This window comes from Pelodiscus sinensis, chromosome 2 (assembly GCF_052426305.1).
Source record: "Pelodiscus sinensis isolate ZL-2025 chromosome 2, ASM5242630v1, whole genome shotgun sequence".
NCBI lineage: Eukaryota > Metazoa > Chordata > Testudines > Trionychidae > Pelodiscus > Pelodiscus sinensis.
Window position 1 is genome coordinate 241213093 of NC_143053.1, and position 27306 is coordinate 241240398.

General features: G+C 40.9%; 1 protein-coding gene across 6 annotated transcripts in view; it reads left to right on the forward strand.

Annotated features, from left to right (window-relative positions):
* The window catches only part of ESYT2 (extended synaptotagmin 2), a 179546-nt gene that overhangs the window by 140851 nt on the left and 11389 nt on the right, over nucleotides 1-27306 (forward strand). For 3 of the 6 annotated variants that reach the window (XM_089776777.1, XM_075922736.2, XM_089776778.1), the window contains exons 14-19: nucleotides 3974-4075; nucleotides 16591-16665; nucleotides 18756-18842; nucleotides 19687-19836; nucleotides 21645-22033; nucleotides 22838-22936. In XM_089776777.1, coding sequence (XP_089632903.1) covers nucleotides 3974-4075; nucleotides 16591-16665; nucleotides 18756-18842; nucleotides 19687-19836; nucleotides 21645-22033; nucleotides 22838-22936 — 902 coding nt within the window. Of the gene's footprint in view, nucleotides 1-3973; nucleotides 4076-13730; nucleotides 13794-16590; nucleotides 16666-18755; nucleotides 18843-19686; nucleotides 19837-21644; nucleotides 22034-22837; nucleotides 22937-27306 lie in introns of all 6 variants that reach the window. The other 3 variants (XM_075922735.2, XM_075922737.2, XM_014576664.4) reach the window with 3 other exon arrangements.

A 27306-nucleotide genomic window follows, 5' to 3' on the forward strand; every position in this document is an offset into this window, starting at 1 on the left:
TTGTATTCTTGCTCATGCTTTCATGTGTACAATGTAAAGTCCATGTGTCTGAGAATCCATACAATGTAGGCAACAGTATGTCTGTTGTTTAATCAAAGTAATTTTTAAAACAACACTCCTTTGATGGATTTGGCAGGACTGCATATTTTTATGTAATATTTTCTAAAGGAACAGCCTGTAAAAGAGAAATGGACAGCCCCCATTACATTGAGTTCAAACAGACTTTTATGTGTTTGGGTTTAGGAGCAATTCATAAATTTGTGAGTACTAAATGTGTATTTATAAAACTGCCCGAGAATAAGGAAGAACAGACTATTTTGAGCTGGCCAGAGATTGTTGAGGTAGTTTTCATACTTGTAAACAATAACAGGAACTGAATGAACACTATGTAAAGTAATGCACATTGGAAAAAATAACCCCAACTATACGTACAATATGATGGGGGCTAATTTAGCTACAACTAATTAGGAAAGAGATCTTGGAGTCATTGTGGGTAGTTCTCTGAAGACGTCCACGCACTGTGCAGCGGCAGTCAAAAAAGCCAACGGTGTTAGGAATCATTAAAAAAGGGTTATAGAGAATAAGACCGAGAATATCTTATTGCTCTTGTATAAATCCATGGTACGCCCACATCTTGAATACTGCGTACAGATGTGGTCTCCTCATCTCAAAAAAGATATACTGGCATTAGAAAATGTTCAGAGAAGGGCAACTAAAATGATTATGGGTTTGGAATGGGTCCCATATGAGGAGAGATTAAAGAGACTGGGACTTTTCAGCTTAGAAAAGAGGAGACTGAGGGGGGGATAAGATAGAGTATATAAAACCATGAGTGGTATGGAGAAAGTGAATAAGCAAAAGTTATTTACTTGTTCCCATAATATAAGAACTAGGGGTCAACAAATGAAATTCATGGGCAACAGGTTTAAAATAAATAAAAGGATGGTCTTCTTCACACAGCACACAGTCAACCTGTGGAACTCCTTGCCTGAGAAAGTTGTGAAGGCTAGGATTATAACAGGGTTTTAAAAGAACTAGATAAATTCATAGAGGCTAAGTCCATTAATGGCTATTAGCCAGGATGGGTAAGGAATGGTGTCCCTAGCCTGTTTGTCAGAGGATAGAGATGGATGGCAGGAGAGAAATCGCTCGATCGTTACCTGTTCAGTTCACTTCCTCTGGGGCACCTAGTATTGGCCATTGTCGGCAGACAGGGTACTGGGCTGGATGGACTAACAATTTAAAAAAAAATGATTCTAACTTTAAAATATGGCTTTAACTGAAGGATGATAAATGTAACTGTAAACATCTTTACAAGTTGTCTCCATTCCCGTCTACCTCAAACATCCCTATTTCATCATTTTATATGTATAGTAGCACAGGTTGTATTTTTTGTAAAGTAACAATCAGTTGGAGAGTGTACAGATAGTTTGTACAGACCATAAAGGAAAACTTTATATAGAATTGCACCCTGTGGCAATCTCATTACTTCAGCAGAAAAGAATGGGACATAAATCCTCATAGAATTTACCCCAGTTATTCAATAGGAAGTCTCTGGAATCCATCTCTGTATTTATTTTTGAGTTTATAAAACTCCAGCCCTTTGGAAAGCAATGTTTTTGAGACATCGTGCCTTCCTGTCTGTGGTGTGTAATTATTCGACAACTTGGGTTTTATGCAAATTAAAATCAAGTTTTGAATGTGTGTATGTACAGAACATATCGTAAGATATAATAAAATCTGTAAATTCTCTATTTTCCTTTTCCTTCCAGCTTTGCTCCTCTGTAATAGTTCAGCTTCCCCAGCAGGTAGCCAGGTGCATCAACCATGTCTTCTTTTATATTCCTGTTTCCTATCAATGTCCATAGCTTCATCTAGTTTAGTCAGTTTTCCCTCCAAAAAGTCAGATTGGAATTCAAGTTTAAAAAAAATACGGCTAGGAAAAATTTCAGATTTGCCTGCTTTTTGGGACAATATTTTTAGCTCACTATGTAGGTGTTTGTAGCATTCGTCTTTATACGGTGGTAAAATCTTAAGGAGAAATCTGATAGAAATACTGATTCCTCACTACTGAATTTTTGTCCTAAGTGCAAACATGATAATCTTCTGCTTAGGGAACTTTAATCTCCGTTAATGAGGAAAAGAGGCCCTGGCTAATCCTCGCTATAAAATGCCTGTCCTGAGCATATGACTGCCATTTCTGCATTGTAGTTTTTGAGGATTGCTCTCCACTCAGGAGAACGAACTGAGTGTTGCTGTTAACAGTTCAGCTTTAACCTCAGCGTGTTCTGTGGTCTTGGCCAAAAAAGCAAACAAAATTTTACGATCAGAAAGAGTGGAATAGAAAATAAAAGTGAAAATATTAAAATTGCCATTATATAAAAGGCATGCTCTCCTTTACAATACTATGTTCAGTCCTGGATACCCTATCACAAAAAAAGATACAAGAAAAGTAGAGAGAATTCACAGATGGGTAAAAAAATATTGTTTAGCAACATGGAATGAGAGACTGAAAAGATTGTTATAAATGACAAATTAGTCTCTTGAAAGCTCTAGCAGGAATATTTCTTATATGGCAAAGAGGGAAAGGACTCTTTGTACCCTGAAATTGTTCAGAGCCGGTAAATTGTCTCCTGGGTGCCAGCTCTAATTCTGGTATGAAATAATATTTACAAGACAAAACATGAAAGGCATCCAGCTCTTCTCAGTCTGTACATATATACCCATAGAATAATGTAGTGTGCTTCTTAATTGGAAACTGAATTTCTTCCATGTTGACAGCTTTTATTGGTGCGGAACAAGGAAAGTTTTCTTCTGCCATCCTTGATCAGCAGTACTTTTCAAATCGAAGGTGTCCGTGAGAGACCCAGATTTGGGTTTTTTGTAGATAATCTCAGTCAGAGGCATTTACCTTGGGTAGTCTTTAAGTAACAGAGTTAGCAGATTTTCTAGTAACGTTTTTTCTCAAACCTTAGCTATAGCTCTTGCTATAGATAAGGGTGGCTTTGCATTCAAAGATGGCTTGTTAATGGTATTGTCTTCCCATTGTGAATTACAAAGCATCATATTTGACAAAAAAGATGTTAAACTTTTCAGCATGGGTGGTGGGTATAATAGGTCGGGGTGGCTTTGCCTGTCCTGGCACTGCTGTGGCCACTGGACTCCCCAGTAGCAGGGTACAGTGGGGAAGTTTTTGCTTTGCTGTGCCCCATGCAGGTTCCAGGACAGCTGAGGATAGGGTGTGCTATTCAGCTTCCTGGGTTCATCAGTAATCTCACTAGGAGTTTATTTAGGAACCCAGGAAGCTAAGTAGCACATAGCCCCTATCCAGGTGCCCCAGAATACAAATGGGGCATATCAAAAGTTCCTTCAAAGAGATGCTTTCCTCCAGCGTGTCTTGATTCTGGAGTTGGGGAAGGGAGGCACAGCTGCAGCTAGCCAGGGGTCCTTCGAGCAGGTATGGGGGACTTGGCACTTTCCCCACCCTGGGGCTCCTTCAGCCAAGAGGGAGGCATTCAGGATTTCCCTGGGTGGGTGCTATCCTCCCCAAAAGTTTTTCAGACTCTAAAAAACTGGTGTTAAATGTGTCCTATCTTACCCTGGAAATGGTATAGATGAGGGCTTGTCGCAAGTCTTATACTTAGTAGGACCTGTCATGTTACACGGTAAACTGGGAAAATGTTTGAAAGTCACTGAGAGATACTCTCATGGTTATTGTTATAAATACAATGTACTGATATAGTTGAAATACACAAATAACATTGAAAAACACCTGCCTTGCAGTGCTAAAGAAGTGGGATTACTTGATGAAATTATGTATAATGAGAAACATTTATTTATTTGTTATGTCTTGCACTTATTTGGAAATCCTTTGACTGTTTTCCTTAACTTTCCTATGTAGCAAAGCTGCTTGTGCATTCATTCTGCCACAATCCCATCACTCTCTTTCTCCTTCCATTTCCATATTCCTAAGAGTATCTACGAGGGAAACTTTGGGTGTGGATACTTAAAAGAGAGGAGAGCATCGGGACTAGTCTTTTGTGAAAACACTACCTCACTCTATAGAGCACTATTTGTGAGTTCTCTGGTGTTATATGTATTTATTGTATGTACTTGCCAGAGTGTGGATTAGTTCTACTAAAGCCACTGACTCTATAGTGGAATGACAGAGCATGCAATTTGTTTTGCTGCATGGTTTCAACAAGTGTGCGTTGTTTTTGTGCTACCTTTTTATTACATTTTAAAGATTTTAAAATTTATTTATTGTTGGAACATATCTGGTAAGTAAATTCTGTTTTATGATAAAATCAATACGTGTAGGTTATTAAATAGTAAGAACTTTTACTTAGATTGTTAGATTCCTGCAGTAATAAAATATGTATATCAGCATACTGTGGATGAAATGTTGATGTTTAGTACCAGAGAAATGAAAATATAATGAATCATTACCAGCCTCCTTTGTCAAAGTCTTAAAATGAGATATAAGCAGTATTTTTGAGAACTTGCAATCTCCCCTCACTTGATTCAGGTTTCATAATAAAAATTTATTTGTAGCTCTTTGTATTCCCAAACCTCCAAAGTTCCTTGTAAATTCTGTTTCACCCCTGCTTTACTTTATTATGTCAATTCCTTTTCTCTATTTCAAATAGTCTTTATTAGCCAGCTATACTGGTAGGAGAAGCTCTCCTATTGACATAGAGCTGTCCACACTGGTGCTTATGTATTTATGTCCTTCTGAGGCGTGGTCTAGTCACACTATTATGCAACGTATGTTATACCAACATAAGTGGCATATAGACAGAAGTATTTTGTGCCTTTATAAAGCACTGCAGGGCAGTGGTTCTCAACTTTTTTTTCCCATGAACCACTTGAAAACAAGAGTCTTGGCAGACCACTTAACGATCTTTACAAATATTGTTTTGTACCATTAGCTAACTATTGCTAAGCACTTTCGATAAAAGTACTATATAAAAAACCCTTAATAATTAATGCTTTTTTGTTCCACAAATAAAAGCAGACAACTCCTATTTTAATATCAGTAGGGGGCTCTCCGCTGCAGAGCTGACACTGGGAAGGAGGGCCTTCTCTCTTTGGCAGCTGCAGCCCTGGAGCTGGGGATAATCACCTCTTTCTCTGGCTGCTGCAGCCCTGCACATCCGAAATTCTCCCTGCCCCCTCTTCTCACTTCACTCTAGCACACCTGCCTCCTGTTTCCCCCACCTCATCCCACTGTCTCCTCCCACCTACTCCGTATTCTCCCTCCCCCCCTCTCCTGCCCCAAGGCCACCACTGTAGCTTACGTGTGAGGGTTCAGGCACCTAATTAGTGGAGTCACACTTGCGAGCCACTAACTTGATTGGCAGCCCTTCATTATCTCATGTGCAACCGTCCAGGTGTGCACCTTAGAAGGAACTATCCGCAAACCACCTGAATGGAACCCATGGGCCACAGGTTGAGAACCTCTGCTTAGGTTTCACAGAAAGCTGATGGCAGCATTTGAATTTAAACAGAAAAGGTGGTGGAGATAATATCTTTTACTGGACCAACTTCTGTCGGTAAGAGAGAAAATTTGTCTCATCAAATGAGAGACAACCAACAACAGTTTAATCTTCCCATCCTCTTAGGCATACCCAGCTCTCTCTGGCTCAGGAGTTCCATTGAGTGTGTAATATCTTCTGTTGGTAAGATGGTTTCTCTTGTTACTCAATGGACACTGCTACAACTATACCGCATACACTATTTAAACACTACTATCAATAAACGGAGATTGGAAGCCATGTGTGTGTTCGGGTTCAGAATTCCTGAGCCAGAGAGTGCTGGGTATGCCTAAGGGGGATGGGAAGATTAAAGTGTTCTTGGTTGTCTCTCTTATTTGATCTAAGACAAACACAATGGTGATGGACCAAAAACAGTTGTTTTCAAGGTCTTTCCTTCTGTTTATGTGGTCCAAATACCAAGTCATATGAACTGTAAGTAAACATTTACATTTTATCTAACTTAATCTAAAATACAATTAAGTATATGAATTTACAGATGAAAGGCATGGTTTGTAGGTGCCATGAGCATAAAAACATACAGTATATTTTCTTGGCACTAAAATTGCAAGGTAATTGGTGTTTTCTTCAGTAAAAATTGTTCTACAACCTTAAAACAAGATTTAAAAGAAATATTAATGTTACATTTTGGTTAAAAGTTTCTACTTTTATTATTTCTTTGTAGATTTCAGTGTGCCACTTCACATTAGGACATCTCTTCTAGGTGTATCTCAACCCTTTAATGAATTAATAACATCTACAAAAACAGCTATGATTAAGAAGCCTAAATCCCTTTTCAAAAGTCCCTTAGCTACCCAAGACACTTACAAAAATGTGACTTAGTTAATAAGTCACTTAATAGGTAAAATTTTCAAAAGTGCCTATCATTACTATTAAATCACACTGTACATCTTTGCTTGTAGTACTAGTTTGTAAATACTTCTCCCTTTGGACTTTGACTTAGAACAGGTCACACACAGTTTAATACAGCTATTGCCAAAGTTGGTATCTCCCATAGATCAAGGAAGGTTGCTCTGAGTTTCAGAAATGGAACCCCAGTTGAGACCACAGGAGGAGTTTGAGACAGGGGAGTAATTAGTCATTATGCTTTAAAGCGTAAGCTTAGGATAAGGTACACTGCACAGTGAGGGAGTGATGGTAGGCAAGTGGCAGTGATATCAAATGGGGTCTGGGCCTCTTGGATTCAACCAGTATTCCTGTAATGATTGCTTGGAGAGATTAAAGTGCCACACAGCTGAATAGCAGAGCACCCACAGCTAGCAGCATGTGTTTCTATTGGTGATTCACATCAGCGCATGCCTCAGTGCACATAACATTTATTCTGCACCAAAATGCCAAAAATTAGAGGGAATATCATTCTCCACCCAAGCCACCAGCTGCATAATGCACTGGTAGTTGCCCTGCTAGACTACGTTAACATGTTCTAGACATCTAGAGCCAATAGAGTCCATGTGGGTCAGTTAGAGCTCAGCACAGTCTGTGACGTGGATGGTGGATCCAGTGCTCCAAGACCCACTGATAGTTGCCATGAGCCCTCACTGCAAAATTTTCAGGGGTGGAGAAGAGAGGGAACACCACAGAGGTGGTGGAAGAGAAAGAGAACCAACCCAAAAAAAGGAGTCCAGGCTCGGGAAGGACCATTATAGTTAATGGCCCTATGTGGGGTGGGATGGGATGGAAGCTTTCCTACGGTTGATCCTCCCTTCTTCCTGTTCAGGGGTGAGGATCAGGATATAATGTGGGGCAATCCTGGGCCCTCCTTCCCATTGACTAGAGAAAGAGGAAAGAGGAGGGGGAGAGGTCCTGGTTTCTCTGAGAAGGGAGGAGAGAGATGTTCCAGTTTCTGTAGAGATTGGAGAGCTGGAGAGTAAGAGAAATATCCACACAACCTCTCTAATTCCTCCCTAATTTTTTTCATAGACATTCCAACAAGTCTTGTATCAAGTTTGTCATCTCAATTAATATTTTTGTCACACACATTCTTTATCATTTACAGTCTAGCTATCCATGAGAAAATGTGTTGCATTGTTGCACAGAACAGTTTGTTGGTCAGGAAAATATTCACCGCCTCATAAAAAGTAAAGTTACATGACCTGCTAAAAACAGCAGGATGCTTCCAGAAAGCACAATTGAGGATCTATGAAGTATAATATTTCCAGGGAAATATGTCTACACCTAAATATTTGACTATTCTTATTATCCCACTAAGAAAGACTAAAGTATTTTATCATTATATCACAATTATTTTTCTTTGTATAATAATTTATTGATCTCTCATCATTTCTTTCATCATTTTTTTTTACACTGCAACACAAATTTCTAAACCGAATGTCAGGAATACTATAATACATGCTTTCCTAAGCCAGGATATGGTTAATGACTTCACAACAAAAATATGAAAGAATTCCCTTTTTCTTCTTTTCAGAAAGAACTGACACTTAATTTTAGTCAGCAATGCATTTGATTTTTAAGAAGAGTTTATCTTGGTAGAGTACTGGTAACATTACTTCCTATCTTGAATGTGGCATGTTTGAAAAGCTGTTAGTGCTAATTCCTGGGCTACAACATGGCACAGTTTTTTAGGCAGAACTCTCCATTGCAATCAGTGGGAAATTGTGCTTGAAAGTCAATAGGATGAAATAATGCCCTGGAAGGCTTTTGTTTCCTTTATTTAAATGTCCTTTACTTAAAATTCCTAAAGTTACCCTCCTGAGTTGGTGGCTATACAAATTACCCTTAATGTTTTACAGTTTGCATGCATCACTTCAAGGAAAATATGACTATTAAAATAAAATGAGAAATCTTGTTTAGTGTAATGGAAAATAGAGGGCTAAATTGTTATTTGGTAATAAATCTGCTCAGATTTCCATTGGCAGTAGATTTGAACATATGATGCATTCCCAATAGCATGCAAGGTATTTTCATTGATCTGTTGGTAAAGAAAAAGAAGAACAAGGAAAAAAGATGAAAATATTTACGGTGAACTAAGCCTTAATAATATCTGGAATAGTAATATATTTATTCTCCCATAAAATAACTTTCTCTACATCATCATTTGGTTTATCTTTCTTCTGCGAGAGACATCCCTGTGGGTGCTCCACAGCAGGTGTTGGTGCATCCCAGCACCACAGACTGGATTCTTCACAGCAGTGCTGGGGGGGACTGCGCTTGCGTGGCAAGCAGATCCTGCAGGTGCCACGCAACATGATTGTGTATACATGGCCCCTCACTCTCCTCAGTTCCGTCTTTCTGTCCTCAACTTAAGACCGATTTCAGCAGTGCTCTTCACTTTTCGTCAAATCCTGTAGATGAGTAGTTAAATTTCAGTTATTTCTTTTTTATGTTTATTCCATGCGTTAGCCAAGCTCATCTTTCTAAAAAACAAAAAGAAAAAGGTTTTCTCCAAGTTTTTCTTCCCTTATTGTTATTACTGTTCAACCTCTGAACAATGCAGAGGTCACTGGGCTTTAAACGCTGCTCAGATTGTAATGATGCTGTGCCTGTCTTGGATGGACATTCCAAACGCTTCAAATGTCTCGGCGAGTCCCATGTCTAGCAGGACTGCCAGCACTGTGCCAAGCTTAAGGCACAAACATGCAGAGATAGGGACCTTCGCCTTAAAATGCTCATGATGGAAAAGGAACAACATCCATCCTCTAACCCAGGCACAAAATGCTCTGACAAACTGAGACCTGAAAAAGGGAAAAAGTCCCCAAAGAAACATGCCTCGACATTGCCTCATAAGGCTCAGTGGCCCAAGCAGCATGCAACTGAAAGATCCGCACCGAGGGCTGAAAGGGCACCACTTAGAACTTATGTGCTTATGATGCCCTGGGCGTTTCTGGCACTGATTGGCCCGTCTCCAGGCATGGGACTCAAAGAGCCCGCACCAAGGCTATAGGCCTTACTGTGCCTGCCTCACATACCTCAGGGCCACCTTGGCATGGAGTAACCAGAGCACAGACATGTCAGCACCGAGGCTTATTGATATTGTATCACAACAACTAGCCATACCGGCCATTGGCATCATAGCACCATCTAACGGTGCTGTGACCACCTCAGCATCATAACACACCCTGGTATCAGCTACCTCCATGGCCACAATGGTACCAACCACGGCACCTTCCGTTATAGCACCATCCACTTCCATCCTGAGGTACTTCCACCAGAGATACCTCACTGTTTCATCTACATTTAATTCCCTGTTCCTTTGTACCAACACATCACCACCTACACTCTTACCTAGAGATGACAGCTACAATGATGAAGTAACATCCCAGCTTCAGGAACCCAGTCAGCTTGGACATTCCTCTCTGGGGTCCCCACCCAGGGATGCCACCACCCGTGTCTTATGCCTCACAGTGGCAATATTAGATCCCATGGGCATACAATTATGGAAAGAAACACACAAAAAAGAAGGCATCTCAGCCTGTCCCCTCTCCTGCATCTCAATCTCCCATCACTACAGAGGGTGTTGCAGGAGATGGTAAATCCATAGTCTCATGAGTCTGGCCTGGATACGTCCCCGGACACAAACTCATCCTCCTTGTCTGACAAGGCAGTCATGCCACCACCTCCCACTGCACTGATAACTTCACATCATTTGGTTTTCAGGATCTCTTCAAGAGGGTGGCAGCTAACCTTAATATCACCATGGAGGAGATGCTGGAGACACAGCACAAGCTTACTAAAATCATCCAGGCCACTCTGTTGGCCAAGATTGCTTTGCCTATAAATCCTGCCATTATGGATCCTGCCAGATTGTCTGAAATACTACGTTTCCCTGAAGGGGTCCGAATTCCTCTTTACCCACCCCCAAATTATCTGATGATGGAGCTGGCCCATCAGTGGAATAAGCAACACCAGCCCTGCTCCACTCGGGCTGATAAAGACAGCAAGTAACTGGAGTTGTTCAGCAGGAAAGTTTACACATCATCCACCTTGTAATTCACATTTGCGCTGCTGGGCAAATATGATTTTAAAACCTACTCAAAATTCAGCACCTTTATTGAAAATATACCAGAGGCCAAGAAACAGCAGTTCAAGGCAGTCATTTCAGAGGGCTATGCAATATCACGAACAGCTCTCCAAGCTGCTCTCAATGCTGCAGATACGGCCACCAGATCAACAGCAACTGCAGTTGTCATGAGATGAACCTCATGGTTCAATTCTTTGACATTTCCACATGAGATACAGGCAAGCATGGAGGATTTACCATTTGAGGGTGATAAGTTGTTTACGGTTAAAACCAATGAGGTCCTTAGCTCCATGAAGGATTCCAGGGTGACGCTGTGATCCCTTGGTATCCATATACCTGCATCCAGGAGGAGGCAGGATAGATACCAGCTGTATCCTAGTCCAAGGTATCCGGCATACACATACCAGCAGCAAAAACAGGACCATCAACCGCAGTACCAAATCTAGCTACCTTAGACAGGCTTCATTTTTAAATAAAGCAAAATATGTCCAATACAAAAAGTTTCAACGTTGTCTTTATTTATGCCAGGGATGGGGAACTTTTTTTGCGTCGGAAGCCACTGACCCACAGAAAAATCTGTCAAGGACGACACAAGTGAAAAGCAAGTTAAAAAAATCCTCTAAAATCCCCAACCCTTACTGATGTGGCCCCCAACTGAAAAGCACCTCGCTCTCCTGGTGCTCCTGCCCCATGGTGGTGGGAGGGGCAGGGAGGACTAAGGTGCAAGACCTCAGGCTAGATTTACTCTTCTGGGGTTTCAGGGTCAGTGGACTTTATGCCCTCCCCCCCCCCCCAAGGCTCTGGGGTGAGGCAAAAAATGAGGGGTTAAGTGTGTGGGACAGGGCTGGGGTTAGGGATATGGGGGTGCAGGATCCAGGCAGGAGGTGGGGGTGCAAGGTCTGGGTGGGAGGTAGGGTGCAGGAGCAGGCTGGGAGTAGGGTGTCTGACTGGGGGCAGGGAGCAGGCTATCTGGCCGGGGACAGGGTGTCTGGCCGGGGGCAGGAGTGAGCTGGGAGCAAGGTGTCTGGCCAGGGGGCAGGAGTGGGCTGGGTGTTTGGCCGGGGTAGGCGGTAAGTAAGGGGGTTGGGGTCTGGTCATGAGCGGGGCACTTACTTGTTTTCACACCGTGTCACAGGCATGGTTTCCCATTGCTCCTATTTGCCAGAAGGAAGCCTCCAGGAAATATTCATGGGGGAAGCCTCCAGGAAGTGTGTCTTGGGGGAAAGAAAAGGGTAGCGCGCACAGTCATTTTTCGCTCCACTTGTTCTCTGCACCCTGGATCCAGTGGGGCGGCTTGGACTTTCTCCCCCCATGCTCCACCTCCACAGGAAGCTGACACTGGTGTTCCAGTCTTGCAGGGAACTGTAAGGCTATAGTGCCAGCGCTGGCTCTCTGCTGCAGGAGGAGCTAGGAGGGACTGATTTGGGGCTCCAGAAGAGTCATATTTGGCTCCCTCGTGAGCCATAGGTTGCCAACCCTTGTTCTACACACTAGGGCTCCCTCAATTCAAAAGACATATAATGAAAAAATTGTCACGATTTGTTCACTGGGTGATTCCCCACAACATTTCTCCAGAGATGACCCCGTTACCTGTGATATCAGACTACTTTTTGAACCTTAAACAGTCACATCTCTCTATCAGCTCCATCAATGTACACTTGGCAGCTGTTCAAACAATCTATACAAAAATTGAGGAAACTACAGTCTTTGCACATCCAGTGGCAAAACGGTTCATGAAAGTCATACAGGCACTATACATCAACCCTGGGATTTACATTTGGTGCTAAACACCCTTACACAACCCCCATTCAAGCTATATATTCGCTTCTCCATGTGTCACTTAAAACTGCATTCCTAGTGGCTATAACATCAGCCCAGCAGGTAGGAGAGAGAGCTGCCCGAATGGCAGATCCCCATATATTGCCTTCTTCAAAGATAAGTTGTCTCTGTGCACCCACCTCAAGTTCCTTTCACATCAATCCAACTATTCACCCACCTTTATTCTTTCCCAAACCTCACACCAATACCTTTGAAGCACAAATGCATACTCGCAACATATGTAGGACACTTTTCTTTTACCTCCATAGAACAAGGCCTCTCAGAGTTTTGCCCAGGCTGTTTATTTCTATAGCAGAAGTCAATAAGGGACAGCAGATATCATCTGAGAGATTATCATGCTGGATTTCCGACTGCATCAGAATTTGTTACCACCATAACCAATTGCCACCACCTACCTCAATATTTTCCCATTCCACCAGGGCAGGTACCCATTACCTACCTCCACAAGGTCGCCATTGAGGACATATGCGCTGCAGCCACATGGACTGCCGATTAGACATTCATTAAACATTACACACTTTTGCATAACCTCTCCTCCACCAGAGTGACCAAGGCCATATTGTCTATTGCATACTTACCAGATCTGAAATCCCTACCTCCATAGGACATATCGTTTTGCAGTCACCGTCTGTGGAGCACCCACAGGGATGTGTCTCTCTCAAAGAGGAGATTACTGACTTTTAGCAGTAACTAATGTTCTTTGAGATGAGCATCCCTGTTGGTGCTCCACTACCCTCCCTTCTTCCCCGCTACTTTGGAGACCTCTGATCAGCCGGATTTCCAGTAGAGAAGAAACTGAGGGGAGGGGGAACTGCACATGTGCGATTGCGTGGCACAGTGCCCACCACACATGCGCGATTGTGTGGCACAGCGCATGCACGGCCCCCCCAGGTACTGCTGAGAAGAATTCAGTCTGCGGTGCTGGGACTCACTGACACCTGCTGTGGACCACCCACAGGGATGCTCATCTCAAAGAACATCAGTGACTGCTAAAGGTGAGTAACCTCCACTTCTCAAATAGGAAAGTGCATTATATAAATGGCCTTTTGAGAGAAACAATACTCCCTATCATCTTTTTTGTAAACCTCAGTGCCTTTTTGTATATCATCAGAAATGATACAGGAGAATATAAAAGGATTGAACATCTGTGTGTTTTAAAAGCAGAATACTTGTAGTAGAAAAGGAAAGAAGATACTGTATTGGCCAATTTTGAAGTAGCTTCTTTTTGGATGGTTGTTCCTTCATTTGGGATGGGGAATTTTTTTCTTTGTTATGTCATGTCATTAATTAATTAACCACTGGAATCGCTTCATTGCATGACTTATTAACCCTTCATATGTTCTCTCCTGACTTACAAGAATAATCCATTAAACTTTAACCCTGATGGCTTGAAGAAGGCTGCTGTTCAGAAAGCCCTAAAGGTAACACTAATACAGTTTTCCATTTAAGATCACAACATTAATTGAAAATTCACAAATGTCTGCAAAAGGTCTCTGCCCAATAGTGGATGGAATTTCTATTATCATCACTGCATTTAGTGCCAGAATATTTAATTGCTAGCACCAATAAATAAATGACATAGTCAATACATAAATAAAATGCTTTGACTGAGAATTTAGGCTCTAAATCAACTAAATGATTAATAGTGGCTTTCGATTTCTGATTTAAAGTAATATTTCATTAGGAAAGCTGACATCTCCCACATGCTGGATAGGACTTGCTTACCCTTACAGAAATAGGTAATAAACACTATATTTTAGTCCTGCTCAATTTCTAAGTTATGTTTTCATTTGGATGTTTTCTCTAGGGGCTGTCAGTTTCCATTCAGGGCTCAGTCCTGTAAGATGTTAAGCACTCTTGTCTCAACTCACCAGAGTACTTGCTTAATAATAAGCATATAATTATTCCTATTTGATAATCAAAGCTTTAAGGAGATGTATCAAAAATTGAGCTCCATTTCATTATTAGAGGCTATGTCTACACTGCAGCCCTTTTCCAGGATACCTACCCCTGAAAAGTCATGCCACATTCAAGGAATGCATCCACTTTTCCAAAAAAAAAAAAGTCAGAAAAGTGGACACATTCTTTCGCCATCCCTGTAAACCTCATTGTACGAGGAAGAAATGATGTGCCGAAAGAGGAGGTTTTTCCAAAATTTGGTGCCGTATACACACCAAATTTTGGAAAAGCCTCTTCCGAAAAACAAAAAGTGGAAAAACTGACTTTTCTTTGTACTGTAGACACAGCCAGATTTGTATATGCAGGTTTTTAAAAACTGGATTTGTTGACACTATGACACAAAAAAAGACAGTCTCCCTATTGTTAATTTCTGAAATCTTTAAGAATCTTTGCTTTAGTAATTGGTCTAAAAATAGATAACTTTAAATACTAATTTTCTCTTCTCTATTTAGAATGTGCCTAAAATACATTCTGAATGTATCATTGGCTTGCATTATCTTTTGTTTCTTACATGAAAGAAAGTGTAAAAAATGCATTCAAAATGTGTTGTTTTTTTCTTGATTTGATTTTTATAAAAATTCTTTGAGTCATAAACACATATATATTTCCTTATGTCCAGACATATTGCATGTAAAAACCAGAGATTAGAATTATAGAATAATTTGAGAATAGCTTGCATATAAGGGGGAACTGGGAGGAACGTCTTGAAATAACCATTTCCAAGTTTAGATGCCAGCATATCCAGTGAACATAAATTAAATTTGCTAAAGCATATGATATGGAGATCAGTGGGTGGTTGTGCATGTGCACAAATCATTTATTTAATAGGACTAAAATTATTACTTAACGCCACCGTGTAGTCAATGTTTGTTGTAGAAAATTTTGCTAATGCCTCTATCATTATTTAAATCTTTATACAAAGTAAAGATGTTTAGGCAACATTTTGTGAACCAAAAAATTTCAAAATAAGTTTTCCTTATTTGAGTCTGCAGATAGCATTCTTTAATTATGTTAATAGATTTAAAACTTATTTTCATTGTATTCTCTGAACACTTACATCCTGCCTTTTTTGGGTTGGGACTAAATATTTAAAGTTTAAAAATAGATATTGAGCATTTGTCCATGAAAGAAGTTTTCCTTTACCATTGTGCTTTAAAGGAAATGCTGGTAATAAGCAAAATGTATCTGATAAAAATCATGTTATGCCATAGGATATGTGAAATGTAGAAGGATAAGCTTTGTAGCTTAGGTGGAAAATATCAGATACAAACTGATTCTTAATACCTAACAAATTCAAAAGAAGAGTAGTGATTAAATCATGAAGTAAGTTCCTGTGACCTTACATGTTTTAAGTAGGATTCAACTAACTTTTCTACTTAATTTATGTTTAATCTCAATCTCTTTTATGGTTAAATCCAAAATAAACTGATCTTGTATACTGTTTCCTGAAATTGCTTTAACAGCTTCTTAACATGATTAACTTTCATGTCTAACTTTTCTCTCTGGCTTAAATTTGTATTTGATAGGCCAATCTAATATGTGTTATGGAAATATATAATTAGAAATATTTCTATTATATAGTTTGATTCTAAATTAATGTTTATTTTTACAGTTTGCTCTAAGGCTATTCAGCTGGGGAACCAGGCTCAGATATGAGAGTTGGTTGATTCTCTAATAAAGAGTGTTTGGTAAACTATAGAGTTACTTATCAGGTACATTACAGTGCATCTGCTTTCTTCCCACCCAAAAAAGGAAAAATGGTTATGACCTGGTATTAAATCCAGTTTAATTATACTATTGCATTGTACATAAATTAAGCTTCTTGAGTTGCTGTTTTTCCATATTTCCCATCAGCATGCAAACCGCAATATTTATTTTGCAGTTCATATGACACTCTGTCAGTTGTAATGTGCATTATTAGGCTGGGAGTTTGCACTTTCCCAAACCATTTCATTCAAAGGGTAGAGAGAGAACAACAGCTGGAAGCACTCTGAAACTTCAGCTTGCTCTTAAAGTGGTCTCCTGTGGAAAGGTGCATCTGTGTTGTTCCTGTGTGTAAAGCAGCTAATAAGCCTCCACTCAGTTCATGCCTTCTGTTAAATACTGAGGATAATAAAAATGCACATAAAGTGCATACAATTTTGATATTTAAAAATATATTGGGCTCAAAAACTGAGGGGTTTTAAATACTGGAATGAAATTGAAGTAAAGGGAAATGTAACAGTATATTCTAAAGATGTTGTGCTTTCTCTTTATCAGTCAGGAAAGAAGATAAACAGCAACCCCAACCCTCTTGTCTTATTGTCAGTTGGACACAAGGCACAGGAAAGTAAGGTAAACTTCTGCTCTCAACACTTGCTCTTTCACAGACATTTGGGTCCTTAACTGTATGTCCTTGGCAATGGATTATTGAGCCTTTAGCACCTTGAGCCTTTAGCACCTATGTCAGCAGCTTGAGTCTAACACAGGTTGTAATCAGAAGTCAATTTAAAGTTTTATCTATTTGAAGTGAGCTGATGGGCTTAGTTCAGTGTTTATGCAGGTTACCAAAAACCACCCCCACAGTTGGGACAGATTAGCATCCTTAGTGGCATTCTCAACAACAGAGTACCTAGGGAGTGGATGAGCATGAATGTGGGCTCTAAACTCTTTTGGGTAGCCGTTGCCTTTTTGGTCTGTTTGTACAGTTGGACAGGCTGCTACAGCCTGTCTGAAAAGGGAAGTTGAAGACAGCTGAGCAAGCCCATGTCTGAGGGGCTAATGGGAAACGCCTGTGGGCCTCATTAGCCAGAGTGTCATCCAGTCTTGGCGCACCCTGCTGACACCAAGGAAGACTGGGAAAGAGCATTGACCAGTTCTAAGATAAATTGGATCCTGTTGAGGCGGCAAGCCCCCTCGACAGTCCTGAAGTACCAAAGTTTGTGTCGCTGCTCCCTCTACCTGGGAAAAGGCGGCCTAGAGGCCTACGCAACAGAGTACTCTCCCCTCAACAGGGGTAACCCCGGCCTGGGGCTTAGTTCATAGAGAAGTCCCCTCTATCAGGGTGAATGTAGTCTGGCAACCTGGTTCATGGAAAAGTCCCATCTATCGGGGTAAATATGGCCTGGCAGTGTAGTTCATAGAGAAGTCCCCTCTATCAGGATAAATACAGTCTGTAGGCCTAATCTACATGTAAGCCTCCCAAACTATTAGGGAGCTGGCCTGTTGTGGGGTGGGGAGGGAGGAGGACCAGGGCCTTTCCGCTTCACCGGGTCCCAGCCCAGGGCCCTGTTGACAGTGGAGGATTCCGCTGCCCAGTCAGCGGGGGCTCCTACTGAAACACGCTGAGCACCCAGATGACAGTCCTCCATCCTGGGCTACTGACTACCGTTCCTGGCGCACTGCTCAGCTCTTGGGGCGTCACTTGGCAGGTCAGACCCTCCCAGATGGTCTCCCCGGTCATGGCTGTTGCCCCAACTGAGTGGCTCTAAAGGCTTTTATACCCTGCCTCTCCTGAGAGCATGCCCAGCAGGGCTGTGGGGGTGGGGCCTTTCGGCCAGTTAGGCCAGGGCAACTCCCTGCTCCTCAGTGCGGGGTAGATACCCCCGTCACACACTCTTATGAAGTTACTTTGTTCACAGACCACCACTGCCCAGGGTGAAGGTTTGCTAACTAGAATTGTACTTTGCACAAATATGGTACATTGAAAAAATGTGAAAATCATTCTGTGTAACTTACAAAATAAGTAGGGCTTCTAATTTTAGGTTTTAACTGATATACACAGATAAAATATCACCAGTTAATAAATAACCAAATAAATAAATAATTAAAGAAAATGTTTGTTACAGTGACCTTTCCTGCTGTTTTTTATGTAAGGGTTTGTCTATACTGATTAACAATACTACAGTGGTGTGATTTCTAAAATGTGCTGATGTATTGCTCATTAATTGGTCTTTGTAGACCCTACTGATGTGCGCTAAAGGTTCCCTGCTACATTTTAATGCTATTTGAAAGAGTACTATGTTAAAGCGCACTAAGAACATTATAAAGAGATAAGTAATTATAGTATCTACTGTTCTAATGAGGGATGTTTATTACACACAATATACATAACTCAGTATACACAGAATATATTCTAAAAAGAGACCCCTCCCCCCCACCACCACCACCTTACACCCCAATTTTGGACAGCTACATACAACTATTGAATTATTAATAAATAAAAAAAACCCGAAACCTTAAAAATAGGTTTTATTTAAAAGACTATACGCAAGTATACTGAACCATATGTGTGTTTTGAGATAACCCTATTTGCTGCCTCTGTGGGTTGTTCAAGTTCAAAACATGATTATTACAAAGCAGTTGTATAAATGGAGGATGTATTCAACACCAGTTTTGTTTGAGAGAAGTACTCTATATGTGACAGAACATGTTTTTCCTTTCAGATTCGATACAAGACCAATGAACCTGTATGGGAGGAAAACTTCACTTTCTTCATTCACAATCCCAAACGGCAGGATCTTGAAGTTGAGGTATGGTGCCTCTTTGTCCTTCTGTATTCTTTTTTGCCACAGGATTTTGAACTAGCAGCCATATTTCCCAAGCTGTTAAAGAGCCAGACATCATGGAGGTATTGTAACAAGCACTACAATTTAAACTTAAACACTTTTTAAGAACCAGCATAAAGATGACCTTTTGTAAGTACTTGCTTGATAATGGGAGAAAAAATAATTATAGGTAAACTTCAAACTCCTGTATACCAAATCAGATGTCTTGCATTTTTATGTGCTAAATTCATCATCCCTGTGATGGTTTCTTCCGCCTTAACAAGCTGCTCTTTCAATAACTCATTAACTTACAGAAGCAACATTATTTTATTTATTGTGACCAGGTCCTTTATGTAGCTGACTCCATGAGGACTTCCTTATTTTGTCCAACTGCTATACTCTTTGTGCTTTTTAGACTTCATATGGACAGCTGAAGTTATCTAGAGAAGATAGGAAATGTTGAATTATGCCATTTCTTAACTGTTGTGAGTTTGCTTTTGTCTGATATAGTTGGCTGTCAGCAAAATCTAGCTAATAGATTTCATCTTCAACCCAACTAGACACAGCAATGATCACTGGTTTTCCATCTTATTTGTATCAGTGCTCAGGCTAAACTATTTGCTTTCTAAGGAAAGTAAAGATAAGAGTGAATGGATATTGGACACATAGGGTTCTTTGATATTTCCTGCCCCAATGAAACACCTGTCAAGTTTGGGTTAAGAGCAAATTATATGTAAACATGATAAAAACTTGTCATTAAATTTACAACTTCCTTTTTTTTCTGAGTATTTTTATAAAGCTGAGCATATTGTGTTGTGTATTATTCTAGGTCAAGGATGAACAACATCAGTGTTCTTTGGGAAATTTCAAGCTTCCTCTGAGCCAGCTGCTGGCAAGCAAAGATCTAACTATGCATCAGCGGTTCCAACTTTGCAATTCTGGTCCGAACAGCACTATAAACATGAAGATTGCACTCAGGGTATTATAAGGGGTTTAAAAAATAATCTATATAATGACATTCCAGGACAGTCATTTTCTGTGTGTCAGTTTGAAGCCTAGAATGTCTGAATCAGTGTGAAGTGATAGAAGCAGCTACAAGTGTGAACGAGGGCTGCTTTATTTTACTTATTACCAGGTTAAAGCATCACATGGATTTGCAGTCTGTTATATTCCTGACTAAAGTTCTTAGCTGTTTTCAGCTTTTTATACTTTATGTATTACATCTGTATGTGCATATATGGTAGCACTTGTTTTCACCTACTGAATGTTTGAGTTGAGGCACCATGTTTGAGACTTATTGTAGCCTGTGTTTTATGGCTTTAAAGCCATGGTGTCCAACAGTTCCAACTAGAGATGTTAAATTACGATTAATCAACTAATTAAGTAGTTGATGGAATTTCCATTGACTACTTGATTAGTTGATAAGAGTAAGTGCTGTGGCTCCTTATTTTAAATGTAGTAGGAACCAGGCACACAGCAGCCTGGCTCCTACTACATTTTAAACTGCAGAGTCAGTGGGGTTAGCTACCAGGGGCTGCATGAGCCAGAACTAAGCAGTCCATGGACTAAGCAGAAGCAACCTGGATTGTGCCAGCTCACCCGTCTGTGGCTCTGCTTCTTAGATGTAGTAAGAGCTGCCCAGCTCTTACTACATTTAAAAGGCAGCACTGCTGCACTTCTGCCTTCCTGCACCATAGAGATGGTGCAGAGGGGAACTGATATAGAGGCAGCAAGGGAGAGAGGAATGCGAATAGTCGACTCGACTACCAGATAAGACTAGGCTTATCAGGTAGTTGACTATTAGACTACTCTTTTACATCCCTAGTTTCAACCAGTTCCAAAGTCACTATTATGGCTATTTCCAGCCAAACAGCCACGTGTGGTTAGCATGTTGGACACTGTGGCTTTAAAGGAAGGACAGAATCTTCTTTAATTATTGTACTGTGTGCTATTCTCAGTTGTGAAAGGGTAAGGATTAAAAATGTTGATGAAATAGATCGAGAATTACAAAACGCGTACATGTTACATTAGTTCAGTATTGCATTATCCTGAGCTTGTCAATGGCATAGAAAAGTGCCTTCAAAGTAAAACTGCAAACAGCTGACTAGATGTGGCTTCTGTTGCATATTGGTGTTTCCCCTGTTTTGAGGCCTGATGAATTAGAACAGTGCATAAGTAACAGTAGACTGGAATATGTTAAAATCCAATTTTATTTTGTGTAGTAACTCTTATACAAACTATATTCCCAAAATATTTTGCAGAGTTAAATATAAAAAATAGGGAATAAATTAGACTATTTTTGTACAAATATATTGTACATTAATGAATAAATGAAATTATTTATAAAGAAAGAAATTAAGCTGTATAGAAAATATGCAGAAAAAATAATCTGATGTAAAATGAGATTTCAGAAGAGATGAGGCAGAAAGCTTCTTGGAGACTTTCCAGATTACAAGAGCTGCAGAGTAGACAATTCTTGCACCAACAATAGCCATATTGAGGAAAGGAATAATGAGAATGAAAATGACAGATGAGTGGGAAATAGTGATGCTGAGTAATTTTTAATAGTTGACTAATTTTAATATGCAGTTTCTGTACAGAACACCAGTTGTATTTCCTCACTAAAAAACACTCACTTTATAACAAACATGAATAAAAGTAAAACTAATGTTAAAAGAAGGCACAAAAGCATGTCAAAAATTTCGTACCAAAAAGTTGGTAGAAGTAAATATGTATTCTTATTTTCTGTATCATCATGTAGAGCATTAATGTTTTTACTGCCTCCAGGTACTGTCTCTTGAAAAGCCAGAGAGATCTCCAGATCACCAACACTCAGCCCAAGTAAAGAGACCGTCTGTTTCCAAAGACTCAAGAAAAGCTTCTTTTAAGCCTCAGGTCCCTGTTTCACCATCAGCTGATTCACACAAACCTGTCCCAAGTTCCCCAGTGACCAACAGTAATAAAAAGACTGATATAGCAGAAAAAAATTATCCTCCGAATGCCAGTCCCCAATGGCGAACGGATCTCAGCCGAAGTTCCTCCAGTCTCCATGCCTCCAATGTCACCTATTCTCCCAGTCACCTCTCAGTCAAAGAACCAACTCCAAGTATAGCCTCAGACATATCACTGCCCATCGCCACACAAGAGCTACGTCAGAGACTGCGACAACTTGAAAAGTAGAGTGTTAAATACTTGTTTATTGCAATACCTCAGAGTTGCTCTAGTAATGCTTTGTTAGTACAGCTACCAAAAGGGAAGAGCCTACTTGTTTTGATTTGTCCAGTTTACAGGACTGTATAGTCAGCCTGGTGCTCAAAAAGAGTCTCTGATCTTTCTTCTTCTTAATTTCCCACAAAGAAAGATTCTGCAATTAGAACTTCTCAGTTTTGTTAATGCACAAAGTAGAATAAATTCCACCGTATGCTTATAGCTGTATTGGCTGTGCAGTACTAAGAGAAATTAAATCATTATTTTTATCAAATAAAGTAAGCAAATAGACAAATGAGCAGACCCACAGTGAGCAAATAAGTCAAATAAGAAGGTACCATTTTTACAGTTGTCTTCCACATTTCAAAGAGATGTCCATATACTATTGGCTTCTTATGGACTAGTGAATTGTGGCCCACTTTTCCATGGGATTCTACTAACATTATCAATGTCAGCTGGATATGTTGAGTCAGATAGTTATGTTGAGTAGGTGAAAGGCAGGATTAACTGCTGAAGGATTTGATGTGAAATCTAGGATATTTAATAATCATTCTGTTCCTATTAGACTAATGAGGATTGCTGCAAATGATATTTACTGCTTTTTACATTTCCTTTTATTATTCGTATGTAAAGTTCTCAAAGTACCTTCATGCTTTTCACTTAAAATAGTGTGGAGAAGCACAGAAGCCATTGTTCTCTGCATATATAATTTAACGGATCTGTTCTTTCATATGCCATTTATATACAGTGTAATGTTCTATTTCTTCTCACAGTGGAACAACTCTGGGACAGTCTCCATTAGGACAGATTCAGTTAACAATTCGTCACAGCTCACAAAGAAACAAACTTATTGTGGTGGTGCATTCCTGCAGGTAAACACAGCCTGTCACACTTTATTTATTTATGTTTTTATTTGTTTGCATAACTTTTGGCATAACTACCAACGTCCAGACTGTTCTTCCACCCTTTTAGACTTGTCTGTTGGCTGGAGCTCTTTTAAGGCCACATTTTGGAGTATATTAGGCTACATCTACACTGCAGGCTTTTTGCACAAGAAGCTTTTTTCAGAAGAGATTTTCCGCAAAAACTTCTTGCACAAGAGAGCGTTCAGTCTGCATGGATGCTTTCTCAAAAGAAAGCTCTGATTATTATTCACAGAATAGACACCAGAGCACCTGTGCTTTTTTCGATTGGCTCTTTTTGCACAAAAACCCTGTTGCCCGTCCACACACACCTTTTATTATCGATAGTAATTCCCTGCTTTAATTAGAATATAACAGTAGGGATCTATTATTGACCATCTGACCAGGACAGTAATAGTGACTATGAAATGCTAAGGGAGATTAGAGAGGCTATCAAAATAAAGAACTCAATAATAGTGGGGGATTTCAACTATCCCTATATTGACTGGCTGCATGTCACCTCTGAACGAGTTCCAGAGACAAAATTTCTTGATACCTTCCTAAACGACTGCTTCTTGGAGCAGCTTGTACAGGAACCCAAAAGGGGAAAGGCAATTCTCAATTTAGTCCTGAGTGGTCCAAGAGGTAACTATAATAGAACTGCTTGGAAATAGTGACCAAAATATAATAACATTTAACGTTCCTGAGGTGGGAAGAACACCTCAGCAGCCCAACTGTGGCACTTAATTTCAAAAAGGGGAACTATGCAAAAATGAGGCGGTTAGTTAAACAGAAATTAAAAGGTAGTGACTAAAGTAAAATCCCTGCAAACTGCATGGACACTTTTCAAAAACACCATAATAGAGGCCCATCTTAAATGTATACCCCAAATTAAAAAACATAGTAGAAGAACTAAAAAAGAGCCATGGACACCCCCCCCCCCCCAGATGGCAGCCTGCAGCAAGTGCAGCCGGGCTGATGGCAACGACCCCATGAGACGCACCGGCATGTCCAGGGGCAGCTCTGACTCCATGTGGCCGAGTGCTGTGGTGTCCCGAGTGCGGGCACTCAGGGCACTCCAAGACAGGATGCTTTGCTGTCCCTCATCGAGGTAGACAAGCAAGCGGGGAACCCTGAGAACTATCTGTCCGGGTTGGGGGTAGGGTCCCTTTAAGCACGGAGCTTAGTTTGCCTCAGGCAGCAGCCCCACACACAGTCCTAACCTGATGCCCTGCTGGCACTGGTTCTGGCCAGCCTTAACTTCGATTCAGAGTCCACTCAGTGTGGACATGCTAATTCTAAATAGCAAAACGCTATTTCAATATAGATTTTGTGTGTAGATGCGTTAATTCGGATTATCTTAATTTGAATTAAATATTTTGAATTAAGGTAATTCGAAATAGCGCTGTAGTGTAAGAATACCCTTAGTTATTCAGACTGTAATGTAAACTATGTGCAGGAGAGCTTGTTGTAATAATTGGAAGTACAAATTTACTGTAATTGAGCTAAATTGGTAGACATAAGTGATAACTCATACAGTTGTCACCAAAAACCTATAACAACAAATGTTTGTGGGAAAAGGTGCAAAAAGAAAGAGGCTGAATTAGTCCAAACAAAAATTCTACTGATGTAAGTCAAGGACTGTGTTAAGATGATGCTTGGTAAACAAGATAATTGTGGAATCAGAAATCAATTGATATGTTGGAAAGTAGACCTAATTGGTGGACAAAAATAATATGGAGAGGGGACTATTCCTCCCTGAATTCACTTGTGGGGGTTCTTAAAGAAATAAAGCAGGACCAAAAAATGGCTACTAGCCAGAGCCCCACCATTTCTTGTGGCCCTAGATCTTCTTCCTAATCCTGAGAAATGTCCTGACCAAACCAATCCAGAGAGAAAGGGACCCAGCTGACAGCTAAATTCCAATCACCACCTGGGATGTGAAACTTCATTGTTTCCTCTTTTCCTCAGTGTATCCTTTTCCTTTCCTACCTTATTTCATCATTTTACTATCTGTCTACTGAGAGTCTGGCTTGGCCATCCAAAAGTATACATTTTATAGCACTGCTGAAAGCCCGTGACCAGAAAGTCAGCTAAAAGCAATGCTGTAAATGTCCCGATGTTTTGTGTGAATTTGGCAGATCTCAGAGTAGCTGATAAGATCATCTTTTGTGCCTGTGTTTTTCCAGATGTGAGATTACAAGTCCATGTCAGCTCCACAGACAGGAGTTGCATTTTCTGTCTTTGCTATTTTTTCTCTTCCCGTTTGTTTTGTGTTCTTAGAAGATGCAACTGGACTTCAAGAATAGCTGCAATGACAGCATTATCTCTACTTGACTAACTTAACTTTTCCTCAAAAGATTAGTTATTACAATCTTTGATATTATCTAAAAGATTGTTTAAAAAGGGAGGTGTAAAGGCGCTGAAATGAATGTTTTGGACCTTCTAAATTCCAGTGCTAATTTATAGAAGTTAGAGGGCAATTGCTGTTAAGTAACCCTACAATTTTGTCACAGATGTTGCAGAAGTTACAGAATCTGTGACTTCCAGAGACATTTGTAACATCAGCCCATGGCAGCGAGGACTGTAGGGTCCCCCTGTTGCCCAGATGCCCTGTAGTTCCTGGCCACTGTGGGTAATGGGGGAGACCCTGGAGCTCCCCATTTTATCATACATACTTTTAGTAAAAGTCACAGACTAGGCAGGGGTTTCTGTGAATTTTTCTTTATTGGCCGTGGCCTGTCCATGATTTTTATTAAATTACTGTGAAGCCACATATTCAATCTCGCTTGCAATATGGGACTTTCTTCTTCGAGGAGTGTCCCTGTGGGTGCTCCACCTTAGGTCTTAAAGGCGCCACTGTGTGCCTACTCGGAGATTTACAGTAGCAGTGCCCACCAGTGGACTGCGCACGTGAGGCAGGCGGCACGCACGGTCCTGCTACCACTCATGTGTGGCCAACCATCCCTGCAGTTCCTTCTCTACTGCCACCAGCATCGGTCGGAACTGCAGTTGCTCTCCATTCTCGTTGCAGTTTTGTAATGTGTTTATAGTTAGTTAGCGTTACAGTTCTTTTAGTTAATGTTAAGATTCTCTTTTTGTTTTCAGCTGAGGAGAAAAAAAAATCTTTAATCTGTTAGAAGGCTACTAATTGGCCTCACAGATTTTATGTTACCTTGGATGCCTGGTTCTCCAGGTTTCAAGCGTGGCCTCTCCTGTAGGCTGTCTATCCCTGTTTGTCATTCCTAGTCTGTGAACTGTTTGGGTCAGGCACATGCCACTGAACAGTGCCAGCATTGCAAGCAGTTAACGGCTTGTATGTGGAAGGCACAAGAGCTCTAATTAAAGCTTCTTTTGCTGGAGACCTATCTCAGTCACAGAACATTCCTCACCCCCGTGTCAGTTGTCTGAAAAGGCCATGTCCGTGAGAGACTCTTCCTCTGACCAGCCCAGGAAGAGATCCCATTCATCGGGGAAAGATGACTCTTCCTCCAATAAATGGGAGCAAGCATCCAAACTGCCCCCTGCTCCAACCCTGCTGCAGCTCCGGACAGGGAGGCTCCAGGACCATTCTGCACTAACTGTTCCCAAGGATATAAGGACCTAGTGAACCCGGGCAATAAGGCGCCAGGCAAAGGCAAGTCAAAATTGGCACCATCAGCACCGTCTGAACACACATCCATGCCGAGAAAGAATAAGCCCAGGCCATCCAAGCCCGAGACTCAGATGGCACTGAAGAAGCCGAAGCCTGATACAGTCAGTACCGCAGGTGGCAGCTATAGTCCCATCTCGGCTGCCCTTGGTGCTACCCTTGTCGAGTGGTGAAGATGAGGAACTTTTTGTTGGTACCCACACACTAAGGCATTCCTCCCCAAAACAACCACAACCACAGCATACAACAGTGCAGTTGCAATCACCACAATGCAGCTGGCCCTACTGGGATCCATGGGCACCATATCGAGCCCAACATCCACAACAGGTGCAATGCTATACACCAACTGCACCTCCCTCTAGAGAAGCATCCCTGCCATCACTGGACAGGTCGCTCTGCTAGGAGGAAGAGGAGGAACTTTTATCTACTGATGACACTTTCATGCCACCACCTCCCATAGCATGAGACGACTGCCATTCTTTTCAAGAACTGTACAAGCACGTTGTGGATGTCCTCAAAGTCTCTCTAGTCAACCTCCCTGAAATTTAGCATAAGCTGACTAGCATACTCCATGCCTTGCCTGCCTCCAAACTGGCCTTACCCATTGACCCTGCTCTTATGGCCCCCACCAAGATCTTATGGCAGACACCAACCACGATACCTCCGGTCTGCAAAAGATCAGATCATA